The sequence below is a fragment of the Acomys minous genome (assembly GCF_964271855.1).
Source record: "Acomys minous genome assembly, chromosome: 1".
Classification (NCBI taxonomy): Eukaryota; Metazoa; Chordata; class Mammalia; order Rodentia; family Muridae; genus Acomys; species Acomys minous.
Window position 1 is genome coordinate 160,772,895 of NC_140483.1, and position 22,024 is coordinate 160,794,918.

The 22,024-nt window shown below is 37.0% G+C and overlaps 1 protein-coding gene across 2 annotated transcripts in view; it reads right to left on the reverse strand.

Annotated features, from left to right (window-relative positions):
• BRINP1 (BMP/retinoic acid inducible neural specific 1) overlaps positions 1-22,024 on the reverse strand; it is a 190,783-nt gene that overhangs the window by 46,648 nt on the left and 122,111 nt on the right. For both annotated transcript variants that reach the window (XM_084799850.1, XM_084799849.1), the window contains exons 4-5: positions 21,481-21,650; positions 17,964-18,069 (exon numbers count right to left, since the gene is read on the reverse strand). In XM_084799850.1, coding sequence (XP_084655976.1) covers positions 17,964-18,069; positions 21,481-21,650 — 276 coding nt within the window. The remainder of the gene's footprint in view (positions 1-17,963; positions 18,070-21,480; positions 21,651-22,024) is intronic.

The window sequence follows — 22,024 nt, forward strand, 5'->3', positions numbered from 1 at the left end:
TGATCTCATTCAGAAGTTCATCCCTGTCTCTGTGATGGGTCATTTACACTCTGCAAAATGAAGAAAGGCAGCTACCTGGGGGAGAAAAGGATGGGTTCTGCTTCCTTCAATGTTAAAGTGAGGACATGCCACCTCATGGTAAGAGTAACATTTTATGTTTGTGATGACCATCATCTGGGCTACAGGATCTTATGAATATAGACTTTGAATACTTAGGTGAAAAATAAAGGTAGATTATAGGGCAATATATTGGAATTATTTTACTGTCAGGAGTTTAGAAGAATCAACCAGATTTTCATGATAGGTGAAAAGCAAACCAAACCCAATAATGAAACCTTTGAGCCTTTGAAATATAGAACCAGTGTTGAATGAAAGCATGGTGGGGAATATTCAATCTAACGACAAGATTCAAACTCCATGTGGTATACTGAGTTATGAAATAGCATGTAGCAGGCTATGTTATCTTCCCTATAAAGCCCTCTCCTTAATATAATAACACACTCCAACCTCTGAACTGAGACATATTCACATAAAATGTACTTTTTCAAATTCAAAGTGATAAGTCAATCCCAAAATAAGACAATAATAACCAACATGTGAATCCCTTTCTTTTTTCACGAGAACAACAGTGTCTCACGTAGAAGCACCAGAGGAAATGAGACTTACTGAGCTATGAGCCCTATGTATCTATAACAAAGTAAGAAACCACTACTCACCTTTGCAAATCATTGACAGTAAGGAATTGTTTGTTGACACCATATCAGATAGCCCATACTGACACACAGGAGTTAACATAGGGTTAGGTTTATGTCAAGCAATACTCGGCTTACTTTTACGAGTAAGTTCTACTGGAAGACAGCACATATGGAAGAGGTGATTTGCTGCAGTGCAGGCCATGTGCCAAAGTCTAAAAGAGTTACTGTCTGAATCACTAAAGAAAATGTTTGCAGCCTTCTACATGAGATGACTATTGAGAATTGTTCCAATTTTAATGGTTTTACTTTGCTTTCCTTCTTTTATTATGCATATTGCATCATAGATTATGTCCCAGTCAGAAATCTAGGATCTGTAGGAAAAGGGCAAGAAACACTGCCTTTGTTTTTTGGGAACTAGTCTTTAGCAAGGAAGATAATCAATGATGAATAAATAAAAATACAAAATGATTCATGTGACAAAATAGATTTGGAGAAGACACAATTCTAAACGACTATTTCAACATTGTAAAAAAATAAAGTAACCTACACAAAATCAGCAAGAATCGAAAGGCCAATATATTTTTAATTCAACTTTGTAAATTTTCAACCAGAAAATACTCTTGAGGCAGTAAGAAGATATTTATTCCATTTAAATGGAGGCTTATTTACAGAATCCATGAAAAACCAAATGTGGTGCCTAAAAGGTGATGATGTTTGAATTTTGGATTAATCAATGTCTCCAAGTTCTTCTCTTACCCATTGCTTCTTTTTTGCCACAACCTGCAAGGCCTTCTCCCTCTGTTCTTTGAACACATCAAGGTATATTCCCTTCAGCTTTTGTATCCAGATTTTATTTATTAAATGACCTTGAAGAAACTAAGAGGCTTAAGTTCCCTGAGCATTACTTCCCTCATCAAGGCTTCCTTTGTATGGCTGGATAAAAATGGAATGAACTGTTTTATATCTTGGCTGTGTATGGTTGTATATATTGGTCAATAGTCATAGGACAATTGCACTTAAGAGTCAACTTGATTATAACTAAATAATGCACAAATGGGGCTAAAAATGAAATGAAATAAAACTGTGTAAAGTTGCAAGGGATGTATCATTAAGAGACGGAATTTGTGTTCAACTGGTGCCGTGTTCCTTTCCTTGCCATGCTTGATGTTCTTTTCTTCAGAGGTCACAGGCAGCCTCAGAATGCCTTCTGCAAGAAACCAAAAATAACCTGTACTTATCTAAAATTCTAACAAAACCACTTACTGCATTATACTATGTGTGCTTATGTTCATGTTCTTATTCTGACAGATCTCTGAACATGAGAGGCATTCTTCCTGAGCATTTCTCTGTCATCTAACACCACATTACTTGGTATCAAGAAAAATGTGTTTGAGTAGAGGTGCATTTAGACAGGATATATTTTGCAGAAGACCATGGTTTTCTGTTCTGTGATGAGCTTGACCTGACACTCCAGCTTCAGCACTTACAAGCAGAACTGTATCTTACTCCTCAGAATTATAACTTGAAATCTGAATATAATTTAACCTCATCTCAGTAGTTATAAATGCAAGTATTCAGAAAGGGCTGTAATAAAAAAAATACACAGGCTGAAAACATCCTCAGAGAACAATGGCACTAAAGGACCACTCATTTCAGTACACATTTTGTTTTAGATTCATTTCCAAAAATTATGGTTCTTGAGGATAATTGTGCTTTTTATTTCTTTTTTATTCTTTTGAACTTAACAAACAGTGTTAGATGATAGAAGATATGAAAAAAATTCCAAACCTCAATTTTCTCCTATAATGTCCTTTCATTCATTACTACATGAAGCCCAGTGTTGTAGTAGGTGCCAAAGGTGGGAAGCATGAATAAGACATGGTATCTAACTCGAGAGCCTTATGATGGATGCTAGGATGAAATTCATCTATGTACAATGACAAGAAAATATATACATAGGTATTTGTGTGTGTGTGTGTGTGTGTGTGTGTGTGTGTGTGTGTGTGTGTGTGTGTTTCAGTGAAATACTAAAAGAAGAGCTCCCATGTTTAAAAGGAGCTTGAAAAGGTTATCTAGGACCGAAGTGAAATTACTAATGTGGATTTAGTAATGTGGATCCCTCACAGGTGTTCAGCTTAAATACAATCAAGAATGTTTGTGTACTAATCCATCTCCTGAAAATCAGAGCTCACATTACGACAGTTGCAACACTGAGACAACCCATAATAAGTAAATGTGGTTTATGATATTTCATCTCATATCAGTATGCTCTTAAATTACTGTGTGGTGATGAATAATTTTAAAATCCTAGTAGCTTATGGTCATGAGAGTCTATTTATTGTTCATGTTTCATGTGGACTAGACTTTGGCTATCCTCCAGATGACTTCCTTTTAAATTTATGCTGTAGGCATACATAGTCTGTCTCAGGAATATAATGTTCATATGACAAAGGAAAAGAAGAGTGAAGACAAGTACCTTTGTAGATGTGGCATGTGCCATGTTTTTTTGTACTACACTGCTTGGAGCAAGTCATTCTGCTAAGGCCAATATCTTTCAGATGGTAATACACCCTCCCCATGGTCCAGCACTTCCTAGCACATGATGAACAGAAGAATATAGTTTTCTCTCAAAACAAGGAAACACTACATAAATCATGCAATCTCTTACAAAAAATACTGGGTTTTGTATCAAATCTTTAATTTCTTTTTTTTTTTCAGTCTTGAATTAATTTATTAACACAGAAAATATGATTATTCTTTAGAGAACATTCAGGAGCTAATCCAGGTAATAAACATGCACATGTCCCCTCATGGCAATTCTGGATTCATTTGCTCTTCGTTAATGTCTTTTTTTGTTATTTAATTAATTTATTCAGATTACAATTAAATTGTTATCCCATCACTTGTATCTTCCCATTCCTTTCTCCTCTTAATTACCATATGATCCAGTAATGTCACTTCTGCATGTACATCACAGGCACTCAAGGCAAACCTCTTCAGAAAATTCAGAGCAGCTCCATGTACAATTGCCAAAGGGAAAAGCTAAATTGATGAATAGGCATGATATGTGGCATGTCCTTGCCAGGGATACTGATGCAGCCATGAAAACATAAAATAACTATTTACCTTAACATGGATAAGTTATGAACATGTAGAGTGAAATTAGCATGACTGAAAATTACAAACTCTAAAAGTCTAATTATTTGAAATATCCAGAATAAGAAAATCCAGAGAGAGAAAGTAACTTCCAGGGTTAAAGAGAGAGGGAGATGAAGAATGAATATTTACTAGGTATACAATTTGTGTTTGTGACATGAAAACATGGAATCTATTATGATAACTGCAGAGCATTGTGAAAGTACTTAATGCTACTGGTTGTACAGCATAATAATTGCCACGGTGTTAAATGTTTATGTTTCTTTTATTTTGCCACCCACAAAAACATATGATTCAAAGAAAATGAACTTTGCAGTTCCAAGTAGCTTAAATTATTAACATTTATTGAGCATCTACATGTACTAAATGCTATGTAGATCAGAAATAAACAATAAACAAGTAAATCTGGTGCTTGAAAACTGACTCATCCATTATGAGCGCATGCTACTCTTCCAAACCACCACAGTTTGTTTCATAGCACTCACACCAAGCAGCTCACAACCATCTGTAACTCCAGAACACCCAATATCGTCCATTGGCCTACCTGAGCACCTGAACATGCTTGGATCTCTCTCTCCCTCTCAGTCTCCGGCTCTGGCTCCCTCTCCCTCTGCCTCTCCCCCTGCTCTCTCTCTCTCTCTCTCTCTCTCTCTCTCTCTCTCTCTCTCTCTCTCTCTCTCTCTCTCTCTCTCTCACACACACACACACACACACACACACACTTAAAAATTCTTTAAAAAATAGAACTTTTGGAGATATATGTGCATATAAGGGATATGTTGGGTCTGAAATATACTAAAGGCACATCAGAAAATGTTGTGTGAACTGTGCTGGAGCTTAATATTTAGAAGGTACATTGTTGTAATAGATAAGCATTGACTTAATCATTTTTAAAAATAAACAAGTTCAGCATCTATATGCAGTCAATAAAGAAATCATCTGGGCTGAGTTATACAGGATTTGTTTATCCTGATGTTTGATTTCTGCTCAATCAATGAGACTGAAAAGCATTCTAATGGGCCTTGGTTGTTAAATTTACCAAATTACCACAAAGATCCCTATCTATAAGGATTTTCATGTGACATTATTGACCACAGGCTTATTTGAAAGTAACAGTCTTATGTGACCACAGCACACATCCAATTGCCTAACACTCTTCCTGCCAGCAGCACTCCCACTCTAGTAAGTGTACACTTGCTCAGAATCCCCATCTCTTTCCTGCCTGAGTCTGAATCTGGAGTTCCTTACAGAATTCGGTAGCAGATTTTGCAGTCCCACATTCCTGGAACCCTCCCCCCTATGTTGAAAAATCACCAATTATGAGGACATTGCTCTTCTGGCCATAGATTGTTTTGAGACTCATTAAGGAAATCTGCTACATCTGTGCACAAAAAGGTTGGCAGGCCACTTTACAGCAAGTTCAAACTCTCTACACAAAGTAATATAGCTTTAAGTGTTTTTAAGCACAGGAACAAAAAAAACCCATAAAAATAATTGCTTTTAAAAACATCATGGTACTTTATTTCTGCATCCCGGGTTGGGAAACATGCTGTCAAGTTACAAATCTCAGGCTGCTTTGAGTAGATGTGGGCTCAACTTCCTGCCCTGCCACCTGCAAGTTACAGAAGTTCTGTAAGTTTGTATTTTTAAATGAAGAAAATGGATTTGTGTTGAAAATCATATGACGCCTTGATATAAATAAGTTATCAATACTTTATATATAATGATTATCCACCAATAGTCATGGTTATTACTGTATCACCTCCTTTGGTTGATAAGTATACGTTTTCTAATTAAATGCAGAAAAATGCTATGAGCAACATGTGTTCTCATTTCCATTTTGCAGATTAAAATATAAAGGCAGGTTGAAATTTTTAATTCACTAGAAAAGTGTCTTATGATCATCAACTCTTGTCTTCTGAGCCTCTCTATTCTATTTTCTTTTTGATTGATAGATTCAATCTGAATTTTGCCAATAACCCTCCTTCTTCTGAAAATGAGGAGGAAAAGGTGTTCCATGGCATGGAAAGAAAAGTCAACATTTGCATGCAAACAGCTTGGCCATAGTCAGTACTCCCATTTGTCACAAAAGCTCTGCCACTGAGTGTGCTACCCAGTCTCAGGATGGCAGAAACATGGACTTTGACTCTCAGGCTGGTGTTGATCAGACAAGAGCAGTTCTGACCAGCAGTCACTCCTTGTGAGGAGCCACAGGGGACAAGAACTCATTGTTCTTCCCTGGGTTGAGAAGAGCACGTAGGTGACGGTATTTGAGAGAAGAGGGTCTTTATGAGAAGGGATGAGCTGCTCATTCCCTATCATTTTCTCCTTCTCATCCCTGGCTTTTGGGCAAAGGCATTTCTCTTGATGCTATGCTAGAATGTTCTGATTATTCCACATTCCACCTATGAATAAAGTAAATTTAGATCCACTAGAAACCAGTGGAACTTTGAGTGAAAATGCTCCTTATAAGATCATATGTTTAAATACTTGGTCCCCAACTGCTGGCATTGGTTAGAAGGATTAAGAGGTATGGACTTCTTGGGGGAATGTATGTCACTGGCAGTGGGACTTAAGTTACCAAAAGACTCATGCCATTTCCAGGGGTTTTTTGCCCTCCTCATATTGGATCAAAACATGAACTCTTAGCTGTTTTGCCACAATGCCTTTATTCCACAATCATGGAGTCTAACCTTCAGAAAATTGAAGACAATGTCATACTTTCTTTTATAAGTTGTTTTGGTCATGGAGTCTTATCAAGGCAACAGAAAAGTAACTAAGAGAAAAGTTGGTACCAGGGGGTGGGCTATCTCTGAGACAGACTTGACTGTATAATTTGTTGAAGGAACAGAGAAGACATTGAGATTTTAGTCATTGAATGGTGTAAGCATAGATTAATGGTCATCTTAGTAGGAGCCTGGAAGACAATAGACCCAAGAGCTATGTAAGCCTTGGAGATTTCCAATGGGAAAAATATTATCAGCTGGGATAGAGACCATTCTTATTACATTTTGGCACAGAATGTGGCAATTTTCTATCTTTCTCCAAAAAAAAAAAGTTTGTCTAAGCCTATGTTAAAGGTAACAGACTAATTTCTTTGTTTTTCCAGTTTCATGTTCTTTGTTTCCTCATTTCTATAGTAAGGAGAAGAATACTTAGTGATTAGTTGGCAGGGCAAATAACTGGTCTTATACATAGAATAACAATGTCTATAAAGGAACAGCACTGCAAAAATTAAGCCTGATTTTAAAATATTTCTTTTAAAATTTTGTTACTGAAAGATGATTTTGAAAACAAAAAGTGGTATTTTCAATATTTTATGCAACATTAATATCTGTTGAGGATATTTCGATTAACTTATAGATGTTTATTCACCATGTTTCTAATGAGTATTTAGTAACAGCCAAGCATATAAACCATATATGGTGTAACGATAAATAATTCAAAGGCATAGGTCACACTAACCCACAATCACAGGAATTACACAAGGAACAGAAGTTCAAAGGTTACAGTAACATATCTGATGTCACTTACTACACCAAAGGTAGAACTGATGATGAAGTTCATTTTTGTTTTCTCTGTCCAAGACTTTTCTTCAAACAAATCTTTTTTATAAGGGAAATAAAAAATGTCTCTATTATATAAGCAAGATGGCAATATGGCTTTCTCTGAAAAGCCGGCAGAATCCAACTGCACAGTAGCCCAGGAGGAAAGGTGCAATGTCTTTTTTTTCCTTTTTTTTAAATTAATTTATTCTTGTTACATCTCAATGGTTATCCCATCCCTTGTATCCTCCCATTCTTCCCTCCCTCTCATTTTCCCCTTATTCCCTTCCCCTATGACTGTTCCTGAGGGGGATTTCCTCCTCCTGTATATGCTCATAGGGTATTAAGTCTCTTCTTGGTAACCTGCTGTCCTTCCTCTGAGTGCCACCAGGTCTCCCCCTCCAGGGGACATGGTCAAATGTGAGGCACCAGAGTGCGTGAGAAAGTCATATCCCACTCTCCACTCAATTGTGGAGGATGTTCTGATCATTGGCTAGATCTGGGTAGGGGTTTAAAGTTTACCACCTGTATTGTCCTTGGCTGGTGCCTTAGTTTGAGCGGGACCCCTGGGCCCAAATCTGCCTATCATAATGTTCTACTTGTAGGTTTTTAGGACCCTCTGGATCCTTTTAAATTTAAGAATACTATTTATTAGAAAAAACTCTATAATGTGAAAGGGGGTAAGAGAACTCTAGGTTTGGAAAGGTTTGAATGGGGTGACATAGGGGGCAAGAATTAAAAATACAGATTATAAAAAGGTTACATGAGCCGGGTGTGGTGGCGCACACCTTTAATCCCAGCACTCGGGAGGCAGAGGCAGGCGGATCGCTGTGAGTTCGAGGCCAGCCTGGTCTACAAAGTGAGTCCAGGACAGCCAAGGCTACACAGAGAAACCCTGTCTCGAAAAAACAAAACAAAACAAAAAAAAACCGAGAAAAAAAAGGTTACATGAAATTATTGTGTATGCTCATCAAAAATATAAATAAAAAGCAAATAAAACTTTGAACAAAAGACCCATGCAAAGGTGGAAAGTGCTACTTCTAAAGTCAGAATTTTAAAAGAAAACCCCAGTGCCAGGTTTTAGGATTCTTCCACATAAATTGTTAGCTAGCCCGTTACTCTTTGAAATAGCCTACCAGAACATGATGGTAAGAAACTATTTCTGAATACCTTCTCTCCCATAGATATACAAAAAAGCATTCTATCCATCCGAAGCAGTATGACTTTGGCATCCTACAGGCCATCAGTAAATAGTCATTGGACTGAACTGTTTATAATGTGACAGAAAAGAGAACATCTATAAATTAATTGGCCTGTTGATTAAGTCATCCTTTTATTCATTAATTTACCCAGAACATATTTTTGAGAAATATTTATGAAGGATCTACAGATTGTGCTAGGATGGGAGAAAGACATTGTTTTTTAACACAGTAGCAATGTAGGCTTTAATAGGTAGTCATACTAGTAACAGATTTGTTATGAAAAACTTCCAAAGAAGCACTGAAGGGCTTGAAAAGGACAAGCAGCAGCTTTTGATTCTGCATTGAGAAATCACATGGGTAACCACCATGGGATGGATTATCCAGTACTATCAGAAGCTAGAAGAGTTGTCTGGTAATCATTGTAAAGGTCCAGACTCACATACTGTGACCTTCACTGCCCTCCCATCCATCTTACTATATTAGAAATGGAAGAAGCTAATAACTGCACTTCCTTTTCACAGGTATTTAAAATAGAATATAGCATTGTGTATAAGATGTCATTCATCAGAAAACATACCATTGCTTTGGTACACCTATGCAAATACTACATTGCCAATTAAACTTACACACCATCAGTTATAAGCAGCAATCCAATTGCAGAGATAATGAAATCTGTAATAACACAACTTAAGCCTATGAAGATTGATCAAGAAGTCCAACAAAACATTGCCCATCCCACATGTACAAATTTTCCCATACCAAAACCCATTTTCTCCTTTTCCTCAATCCAGAGTGGACAGTATCATCTATCTGTGTTAGATGACTCCAGTAATATGTGAAATGCCAGTTTCTCTTGAATGCTCAACCTTGATCCTGCAATCACTTCCTAATGCCTAGCGCATCAATCTTTCCCTGTCTAGAGAATAATCTCCACAGCCAAATAAAGTTTTTGTTAATTCTGCATTTAAGAAAGAGAAAAAAAAAGAAAGAGAAAAAAACCTTGATGGCCCAGTACTTAGGTAACTGCATTGCTAAATGCAATCGTCCTGAGTAGTTCACCTGTGAGTTCATCATACTCAGAATCTCACTCTGTAAGTGATAGGAAACATTTCTTAAAGTCACCTACATTTCACTGTTGCTCCATCCTGTCCTCCTCAGTTTTATATCAGCATCATTTTACACATTTCATCATTGTCCACGGTTTTTAAAATACATACTGTGTGTGTGTGTGTGTGTGTGTGTGTGTGTGTGTGTGTGTGTGTGTGTATGTGTGTGTGTTTGTACAGGTCAGAATATGAAGTTAGGTAGGATGTGTTTCTTAATCTCATCAACATCTTATTATTGTATTTGTAGGAGAGGGTCTCTTATTTAAGTTGGAATTTACTACTTCAGATAAACTGCCTGGCCATTGTGCTCTGGGTATCTGTCTGCTCAGGACTTCAATCTTCTGCAGTCACCCACTGCACCATCTGTCAAAAACATTCATTACCTGGCTTCTGTAATATTAATCTCTCAGATTCTTGCCTTGCTGAATAGCTATTACTTAGGGCTCTCTCTCTCTCTCTCTCTCTCTCTCTCTCTCTCTCTCTCTCTCTCTCTCTCTCTCTCTCTCTCTCTCTCTCACCTTCTGTCCATCCCTCCCTCTTTCTCATGTGTGTTAATGGCTGTGTGCTCGTTTGCACATAATGTACATATAAATGGAGTGGAGGTTGCCACCCAGTAGATACATTTTTTTTTCCAATAGGGTCTCTGAATCTCATGGAACTTGTCTAATAATCTAGGTCAACTGGTCAATTATGGCTCAGGTTTACTCTTGCGTCCATCTCCCAGAACAGAAATTACAAGTTTGTGGCACAAGATCCATAAATTTTTTACATTTATAGATTTGTGGAATCAAACTCATGTACTTTGTTGTTACAAAGCAAGCCTTTTTTTTTTTTGACTGAATGATCACACCGAGTCCACAATTTTTCTTGTGTTTTTGCTTCCTGCTCTCCTTTATCTCCTTATTCATCATCATAATCTAACTGTTTAAACCTGTCTATGTTAAATTCTGTCACAATGATAGTACTCTTTTTTTTTTTTAATAGTCACACTTTCTCACAAGGTAACCTTGTCTAATTTGACAGTCTTTCTATGTTGTTGATTTATGCCTTAGCTTTTGTCTCAGATATTCTAAATTTTCATGGCCCATCTGAATTTTTTATTTAGAAAATATATCACCTTTAGGTTCAAATTAAATTCCTCAAGCCCATCAAAAAGTGTACCTCCTATAGAGTTGACATGTCAAAAGTTGTCAATCCCAATACAAATGTTTCTTCTAAAATTTGGGGTCAATTTTTTTCCTCTTATCTTTTACAAGTTTTTTTCTATCTCATTTCCAAATATTGTCAGCACAGTGTTTTAAAATATTTCCATAAATTCCCAAACTCCTCATTGCCTTCATGGAACTACCATAGAATTATCTTTTCACATGGTGATAGATAACCCAGCTTCCCAGCCACTCTCCATGTACAAGCTCTCATCTTGAAAAGCCTTTTCTATTCAAAAGACATTGTGAGCCATTTATACTACAAACCTGAAGTTCAGTGGCTTTCCAGTTTATCCAGATGAAATTCAAACTAAATTTTTTTCTATGATGTACATTCTGCAAAGCTGTCCCCTTCTATTCTTTGACTGTGAAGAAAAGATATTCTTGGTTCCTGTGCTATTGTCTGTTACTCCCTATTGATCATCAGCTCCAAAATAAAAGAGAACTCACTCACTGTTCCCAAAACTATATTTGACATGTAGTAGATGCTCAATTAAAACTGCTAAAGCAATGCATGAATATCTGAATAGCTAAAATTTGACACCATCCATATGTTTCAAAAAATTATTCTCTATCCATCCATTTCTACATCCTGGAGCTACTGAGGCAGAATGCTTTTGTCTTTGTACTTCACCAGATGGTAACAATAGTAAGTTACATGACTATGTTGGCAAAACATGTAATGGGCTTCTTGAAGAAAGAATCACAAAATAAGAAGTTATCATTATACAATCACTGTTATTACTAGTAGTTTAGTTGTTGCTGTTATAATTACTAATAGCTTTTGATTTTTCCATCATCTTTTCACTCATATTTAATCTCTGGATCCAACCCTCTCTTTTCCATGAATCCCAGTCTCCTTTCACCCTGATAGTGAAGATATTATGTCATACCACATGGTGTGAAAGGTCATTAAAGTGTCCGTTTCAGCTTCAGTTCTCCTAAGTCAACTTATGCAGCATCCTGCCACCTCTCCCACCACCATGTTCAAAAAAATGAGGAGACAGACAGAAGAATATACAATTACATTATTTTTAGGAAGACCTATGAGGTTGGGAAGACTACATAAAAATTACAACTCTAATCCTTATTGAACAATCTCAACAAAATTCAGTTTTTCACCTGCAAAATAAGGATATTATTTCTATCTTCAGAAAAACCGCGTGAGTCCTAAAATCCCCAAATAACAAAACAAATCAAAATAGTAATTCAAAATAAATATCAGGAAGCAAACATAATTCTAACACAAATAGAGTGGTACTGTCCCTGACACAAGAGGAATTCCTGAATACATGATAACTACTGTTCATACTATCTCATCTATCCTTAGTCCATATGCTCCCTTTCCAGCTGGGCTGAACTATCCTTTGTACCTCCACTTCATTTACAATTCCTCTAGGCAGAAGTGCCAAGATTAAACGTACTCTTAAATAAATATTGAATGGATGCATAATGTATACGTAAAATGCAAACATAAAAATAATGTGTACTTAGCTACGTGGATTTTCAAAACAATCACACTCACGTGCAACTAGCTAGTCCATGGTATATAGCATTACTAATGCACCAAAAACTTCATTTATTCTCTTGTTGTCCTTGTTCCATTTGTCTTCCCTAATGTTTCTACACTCTCTTGGATTTTTAAAAACTTTTTTTTCTTTTCTTTACAATTTTAGAGCAGTATAGGAGTTACATAGCATACATACATTTTGTGCGTGGCTTATTTTCCTTTTAGTGTTAGATTTGTGAGACTTTCTGATACTGTTGCATGAAGCAGTAATATGCTCTTTTTCATCGTGTATGGGGATCTGTGTTGTGAATATATTTATTTTCTTGTGGATGGACATACATTTTAAGAGTTTCCTTACTTTTGTTATTTTGAATCAATTTCCTAGGAGCATTCATGAGTTTCTGTGAACTTGGATACATTTCCGTTGGCATATCTCTAGATGTCGATATTTTTGGGTCACAGCCAAAGGATACATGCAATTTTCAGTACGTATTATCAAGGGTTTTGAAAAATGGTTTTTAACTAATTTATGCACCCCTTGGCAATGTGCAAAAGCTCCCATGCCATCATTTCTCATTTCACGGTACTCAGGGCTGTTGTTGTTGTTGTTTTGTTTTGTTTTTTATTGGTAGCACGGAATGCTATCCTCTGGTATTATAGATGGTGGTTTTCATCTGCATATTCCTGGTAAGTTGAACATCTTTTCAGGTGTTTCTCATCTAGAGATTCTTATTGGTAATGTACTTGTACCTGTGCTTTATCCATTTACTTTTTTGTTAGGCTAACTTTCTTTTTAAATATCATATAGAAGTTCTTCATATATTTTATATGAGAATTTGTAACCCACTGCATCAGTAACATTTACCTTCTATGAACAGTACATTTTATAAAAGCAGTTTAACTTCAATGTGTTCACTGTTCATTCTTTTTATTTATGCTGAGTCTTACCAGACTATTGCACGACTGTCTATTAAAGTCAAGTATAGCCTTCTGTCTTATTTTTAAGAAGTTTCTTTGATTTCCGTTGATGTCTTTTGATATCACTCTTTCACTTTGACAGACCAATATTAACTATCCTTTACTTTGAATCCCCAAAGTCCTATCTTCTACTTTCACTCTTCCTATTCCTGTACACATTACACATTGCCTTGAATCACAGATGTTTGTCTGTCCATCTTCACTATAGCATCCTCACATTCCATGAGGCAATTATTTAAATGCCTCCATGTCTCTCTCTCTCTTTTTTTTTACTGAGCCTGGGTCATAATGTCTGCTAAGTAGCTCTCCAATTGGTCTATTTCTCTATCTCTTTCTCTAACCTCAATGGACTCATCTGACACAAATTTCATATTGTTTATTATGTCTACACAGAGAAAGAATAACATTTCAAAATATAGTCCTCTTCACTTAATACTACTTTGAGAAATTTTCCAGGATGTCTACTTTTCTTAAATTTTTGTTTAGTGCACTAGTGCACACTAGAAGCTGCATAGACTTTGAAACATTGTTTTTCTCACCACTGAGCTTTCTGTTCTAATCTTGTAATACTTTAATTTCCATATATGCTCCATTATAAAGACTCCTCTGTTAGCCTCTGCCTATATGCCCCTGCCTTCCCACTAATTTTTTAGGTCTCATAGTGTGTCTATTTCTCAGGGGAATAATCCTCTACAAAACTCCCATAAACTTTGCTGATAAAATCTACTGCATTTCTTGCTGTTTTTTACCTTTCTGAAAAATGCATGTTTCCTTGAAGTAACAGCTGTGTTAATTTTTAACTTCATTCTATTATTTTGCTTAACTTATTAATGAAATGGATTTTAAATATATATACACATGCATACGTGCATATATATACACACATACACACATACATACATACATACATACATACATACATACATACATAAATATCTGTATAACTATGTTAGAGTTGTTCAGGTCATACTGCCTAAGTATGTCATGGTTATCATAAAACATATAGAGATAGAAGTGTATACAGAAAATTGTAGTCTAGTTTTGTATTTGAGCCATAGTTTCAGTAAACATGTGATGATTCATCATGTTCATAAAAGTCAATATCAGCCTTTAGAAAAGACTTAGTTAAAAATACTCTATGTCCAGGCAAGACCTCCAGTAGAAGAACTGGGACACCAACTGAGCCACCTTCAACCCACAGTGTATCCTGCTTACAAGATATATTGGGGGTAAAGGTGGCTTAGAAATTGTGAGAGTGGACAACCATGACTGGCTCAGATTGACACACATGGAAAGAGAGGAATTGAATCCATGACACTGGCAAGAAGGTCAGGAACCAAAGGCTGGATAACCCAGAGACCCATGGCAGAACCAAACACAAATGGGAAAAAAAAAAGTCAATGAAGTAATTCCTAGAGATATACTGCTGTACTCATAGATTGGTGTCTTGCCCAATTATCATCATAGAGACTTCACACAGCAGCTGAGGGGAAAAGATGCAGAGACCCAACATCCAAACATTAGGCTGAGATTGGGGAATCCTGAAGAGGGGGGATGAAGAACTGTAGAAGCCAGAGGGTTCAAAGACAGCACAAGAAACCTCACAGAATCCACTAACCTGAGCCTATAGGTGCTCACAGAAATTAAAACACCAACCAGAGAGCCTGCATGTGCCTGACCAATGCCCTCTGCATATGTGCTACAGTTGTGTAGCTTGATCTTCTTATGGGCCACCTAACAGTGGAAACAAAGGCTGTTTCTGATCCTGTTGCCTGCCTTTGGGAACCTTTACCATACTGAACTGCCTTGCCTACACTCAGGGTGAGAGGAAGTGCCTAGTCGTACTGGAACTCGATATGCCATGGCTGGTTGATATCTATGGCGGCGGAAAAGAAGAAGTAAGGGTAGGGATAAGAGGTGGGAGGAAGAAAGAAGGGAAGAGAAATTGCAGTACAGAGGTGGAATAAATTGAAATTAAAATAAAAAATTAGTAAAAAATAAAACTACTCTTGTTAAAACTCGATTAAATCACACTTAAATAGTCTATCTGTATAGAATTTCTGCCAAACACATCTTGTAGCACTTAGTAAACTGGAAACCAGTGCATCAGCAAGATGCTTACCCCATATTTGAGTAAGAATGTGCCTTGAGTATGCCATTTTGGCATTTAGTGTCTTGCTCAGTGATATAGCATGTGTGTCACAGGCCTGAAGTCCTGGATTCTTTGGATCCAGAAGAAAAAAAAAAGGTTTATTTTAAACCGAGATAAATCTAGGGTATTATTATCCCCTTCCTATTAAATTGATCCCGGCCCACTTTGCCCATATTAGTGAAGATAATTCTTTTCTGTAAGTCAGTGTTTCAGGTATACTCAGGAAAATCCTTTGTGCTTCAAGTAAATCTTTCCTTTTACTGGAGACATTTATCCAGACACTCTAGTTTCTCACAATTATTTGTAATGTGAGATACTTGAATATGGGCCCAATCCTTCAGTTCAGCTCTGACAAGTCCAGAGGAGCACAGTGCTGTTAACTCGCTGTGTGATGACCATATTTCTAGTCATGGCACCCATAGACATCTCATACTCAGGGAGAAGGGTCTTACACAGAAATGCTTTTGAGAGAGAATAAATTTAAAATCCACAATGAAAAAGAATACATGATTTGAACATGAAAGTGTGAGGACAGAAGGTGACAAGTCTTTGAACCTTAAGCTTTACTGGATTAGTGGTAAATTAGACTCTAAGTGTCTTAAAACTTCATAATTGTCACTGGTAATTACATCTGATTTCTGTTACTAAGTTTATCACAATTATAATTTACAGATTTGTGTACCCTCAGCATGTACAGCAAGTGAGAAAACACACATTGGTATCCAACTTCTTGGACTGAAATCTTGAGTATAATTCCAAAGACTTGCTGCAGTTTTCACATGAACCTGCTAAAGATGCTCAAGATTCTAGTAAATTCAAGGCATATAGGCTGTACCTTTTTGTCTTTTTAAAAATTAATTCATAATATCTATGCACTATTTTATCTATTAATAGGAGTAATTTAATTTTTCTTAGTATATGAGATGTGTGTGTATGTGTGTGTGTATGTTTGTGTGTGTGTGAGAGAGATTGTGTTGAAACACAAAACAATTATATTGGCCTGAGTTTCTCTAGGAGACAGTCACTGAGGATTCCCAGTGACACTATTAAGGCCTAGTTATACTGTTTTCCAATTATGGTCTTTGACAAGTACCTGAATCACAGAACTGTCAAGGAACTAGAACACTGAAGTCTTGTTAGGCTCTTCTAAACCCTATGCCTGCCAGTCTAAACCTAAGTTATTCCCACTGACATTAAAAGTCATCTTTATCATATACTTTTTGAGAAGGTCATGATTTTTGTCTTTGCAAAGTTAAAGCATACCATTTTTTCTGACTTTAAAATTAGTATGTGATTATTGAAGGAAAGTTGAAAAGGCATCTAGAAGCTTAAAATAGTATATAACTTCACTCTCAGAAAGTAACCTCTTTTGACATTTCAGCATTTCCTTACAGAATTAATTTTCTTCTTTTACATTGTTAAGACCAGTCACATTGAATAAATTTTTTTCAGTGTTTAATTAATGCTAGAACAGTTTCTTTTATTCTAGAAAATTCTTTATGTATAATATTTTGCTATTATGTCTCACAGATGTAACATAACTCACATATATTGCACATGTAGAAAATTGAGATTGTTGTGTAGTTTTAAAAACTCTTAATGAAAAGATGTAATAATATATCATAATATAAAAAGTAAAAGAAATACTGTGTATATTATTAATTATAACATCATCTGTACTGTAATACACACACACACATATATATTTCATAAGACTCCTTTCCTCTCTGTGATATAATTTTTAAAAATGCTAAATTTATTCTTTTAAATTTGACATGAACTGAATGAATGAACAGAAACATTTACAAAAAATCCATCCCTGTGACGGTCACAGTCTTAATGGTAAAGGTCACATACAAATATGTCTTTCTACATTTCAGCCAGTATTGAGCATGGTTGATTAACTCTGCATAAAGTATATGTCTTTTTTTTTATTTTAAAGTACAGACAATGAGGCAATAAAGAAATCACAGAGAATCATACTCTATAAAATATTCTTTGTTTTTTGGGGTAGTAAAACATCATACTCCAAACATACTAGAAATCAAATCAAGAAGAAACTCAGATGATAAGATATGAAACTTTAATATATAGTAAGTCAGGGGCCTCAGACATCTATAAATAATACTGCTCATACATTTTTATCAAAACAACGAGATAAAGCTCACATGTTCATACTTTTATATCTGAAAACTAGTTAATAACCATAGATTCAATGTTCTGTATATGTTAAAATTCTTGTATATCACATCATATCATGCTAATGGCCATATTTCTAAATTTCATTGGTTTTTTTGCTTCTCCTTCTTCTCTGTTTGCCATGTACATCATTATTACTAGTTCTCTCCAGAACAGTTATCACCCTCTGTCACAATTATCCTCTGGTACTGCCCTATTTTGAATCAGTTTCTTACCTTGAAGGTGCAGTTTGCTCTCCGTGCTTTGCAGAAGGACAGAACTCACAGAGTCCAGATTGTCATAGCTGTTACAGCCCAGAGGCCCAGTGCGTGTCTCTGTGACCTAGAGTGGACATGAAGTAAGAAAAGCGTAAGATAGGCATTCCTGGTCTCTAGCAGACCCAAAAGAGTGATTCCACACCTTAGATGTCTCTTGAATGCCTTTTCTGTCCTGTACCTGTATGTGGCTCTGGTTAAGTAGGCAGGATAGTACATATGACCAAATGTACATCCTTAAACAACAATGTCCACTATCTATAACCAGCACTCACATCACAAGGTTATGCTAAGTCTTATATAAATGGATACACTGAAGCACAATGATATAATTCTAAAGCCCAGGTTTCAGAACCAGGAAAACTAGCATCAGTTTGCTGTGTGACATAAGGAAGGCTCCTCTAAGTGTCAGCAAGCTCAATCTATCAGTGTTTTCCAGGGGTGCTGTGGGACACATGTGATGACTATAAGTGCCTGCAATAGGGAGTGTTCAAAAAATGGCCAGCTGATTACAACATGCCTCTATAAATTGCAATGAGTACATAGGCACTGTTATCAGACAAGAACAATGCATTGTCTCCATTTTCACAAGAAGTTTCAGCAATAACTACAATCAGTGCTACAGCAGGAATAAAAAAAAATGTGTAGGTATTTTGATAGGGATTGCATTGAATCTGTAGATTGCTTTTGGTAGGATGGCCATTTTTATTGTGTTAATTCTCCCAATCCATGAGCAAGGAAGATCATTCCATCTTCTCATGTCATCTTCAATCTCTTTCTTTAGAGTTTTGAAATTTTTTTCAAACAAGTCCTTCACTTGCTTAGGCAGATTTGGGTTCAGGGGTCCCGCTCAAACTAAGGCACCAGCCAAGGACAATACAGGCAGTAAACCTTAAACCCCTACCCAGATCTAGACAATGGACAGAACACTCTCCATAGGAGAGTGGAGAGTGGGATATGACTTTCTCACATACTCTGGTGCCTCACCTTTGACCATGTCCCCTGGACGGGGAGACCTGGTGGTACTCAGAGGAAGGACAGCAGGGTACCAAGAAGAGACTTGATACCCTATGAACATATACAGGGGGAGGTAATCCCCCTCAGGAACAGTCATAGGGGAGGGGAATAAGGGGAAATGGGAGGGAGGGAAGAATGGGAGGATACTAGGGATGGGATAATCATTGAGATGTAACAAGAATAAATTAATAAAGGAGAAGAAAAAAATGTGACTTTGTATTACAAGATTCAAGGTGATTACAAAAGGAACACCTATTTAAAAATAACTGGAATTAAAATGGTTTAGTATATAAAGGCCCCTTCATCCCTTTACTAGCCGTTCTTTGGAGCTGTGCTAAAGTTTGTGTTCAATTGTAAAAGTACAGCCCCTACTGGGAGAAGAATCAACTTGTGGGAAAGCCAACACATGGCTTCTCTGTCATTTTCCACCCATGTAATCCTAGGCTGATATTTTTCCCTTCCTCAACCTCCTCCAGTTCGTGTTCTGTGTAAAGTTCACAGTGCTCCTACATAAAGAGATATATCCCTTCCCCCTTAATGTGACTGCCTTGAGAGACCACAGGGGCGAGGACACACTCACTCCAGATATGACGTGATCAGATGGAGTGGACGGGAAAGGAGGCTTTCCTTTTTCTGCAGAATGGGGGGAGGGGGAGAAAAGGGGAAGGTGCGACTGAGAGGCGAGGAGGGATAGGGCTATGACTAGGATGTAAAGTGAATATTTTAGTTAAGAGAAGAGGTAAAGTGAATATATTTTTAAATTTGCTGTCATCATCACTGTCATCATTAGTGTCTATGTACACCTGTACACAGGTGCATGTGATAGAAGGGAGATGATGCATCTGGTGTGTGTGTGTGTATGTGTGTGTGTGTGTGTGTGTGTGTGTGTGTGTATACACATATATATACATATACATATATAAATATATCTCACAGAGAGAGCAACTTTGTAGAGTTTGTTCTTTCCTTCCAGTTTCAGGTGGGTAGGAGAGATCAAACTCAGGTCACCAGGTTTCTGCAATGAGCACCTTTACGAGCTGAGCCATTTGTATTTTTATTTTTATAAAGAATTCCTTCTTTTTTTTTTCTGAATAACAGCATACTTCTTGGTGAGTAAGAATTAACACTATTAAATTATTTCACTGTAGCTACCCTAACTGGGTCAGAGGCTGGCTTTCAACAAACCTCAGTGAGTGGCAAGTTCTGCTGGTAACCTGAGATAGCTGCAAGAAAAGGAAAAAACAAAAAACGAAACCAAAAGCAACAACAATAAAACAATCGCCAGGGCCAGTGCACGAATGGATCACTGAGAGGCCTCTGTGGAATTGATTTGAGATACGCCCCCTAAAGTGGTGGACTGCACAGTCCAGAATGCACAGAAGAGGATCTTCATCTCCTGACAGGGCTTCAGTATCTCAATTCTACACCCCATTCTGGGGAAAGAGAACCATTTGGTAATAATGAAAACCAGCCCATTGCAGCTCTCCAACTGATGGCTTCATAAAGATCTCCCAGTGCGAGGTTCCTTAATAACATAATCCTCCCAAAATAGGTGATTCTTCTTGGATAAGCTGCTTTGTCTGTCCACCTGATTTATTTCTTCCTTACTACTTTCCTCCTGAGTCATGTTGTCCTTCCCTCACAGGATCGTCTAGTGATCAATTTCTGATCCAAGCTGCCTGAGTCTACCTTGACCTTCTCTTCTGTCCCATTTACCTAGAGATGTCTTAGGAATTCCTAATATGAGCCAGGATCTATATTTTATTCAGAAATTAGAGTGAAAACTCAGAAGCAGAATGCAGGCATAATCTAGTTTTAGAAAATTTAGGACAAGGAAAAATATGCTCCTCCAAATTAATCCTTTATTGTAAGAATGTCCTCCCACACTTTCTTTATACAGGTCATCTCTAACGCACTGTACTAGAAATGGAATCTTAAATTTCCTGTTCTCTAAGTCACTGACTTGAGAGTCCAGTGCTAGTATATGCAGCATGTCGGCTTGACTTTGAATTAGTTAAAATTCAATCAGCTCAAAATGTACTTCCTTGGTAGACATAAAGTGTTCAATAATCGCATGTGACTAAAGGCTCCTTCCTAAAGGCGAGTTAAGACAGAGATAATTCTATCGTCTCACAAAGTTCTATTGGGTAGTGTTCATGCAAATAAGCATAGCACCTGTCTGTTCACTTGTAAATGGATATCCATCCACGGAAGCAGCTATTTAACATAGACCAATATGGTTGTGGATAATTCTACAATGACCATAGCCATAATAATAATTAACGCTACCTTAATGAAGATATTCATTATATTCGAGGTCATTTGACACTATTCATCAGAGTGACTTATAGGAAAAGAATGAGGTACACTAGTATGAAGACATAAGTTTGTTATTTGCTCTCAGAATGTCTGTATCATGTTTACTTTTACTTGAGAATTTAAATGCACCCTCAAGCCGTACCTTGATTGCCCCAGTTGATATCTGGATCTCATGGAGCCTTCTCATGGTGCCATCACGGTCGACAAAGTAGGATGATGCGAGCTGGTGTAAAGCTTCAACACTTTGAGTGGCATTCCCTGACTTCCGGTCAAGGCGACTTTTGTCCATGTACATGGTCAAAGCCTCCTCTCCTGCATGGGAAAGGAAAAAAGATAAGAAAGCTTGCTCCAATTTCAATGTGGGAAGAGGGGTTCCACAGCTTGGGTGCTGAAAACAACCAACCTGTCTAAACATCGCCATACCTAGAAAATCAAGAGCACATGGTAAAAGATTAAATCCAGAAGTTCCTGTGGATCCCATTATAGAAATGGTTATTAAATAATACTTAGACGTTAAAGTCTGTCTCCAAGTAAATGTACGTACTTCCCAAGAGCATTATCTTACCTCTGTGAGAAGAAAAAGATGGAATAGGGAGGGAGAGGGGAGCATGAGGAGGGACAGCGAAGGGAGGAGGGAGGGGGCTGAGATCAGGCTGTAAAGTGCTTAAACAAATACAAAAATGAAA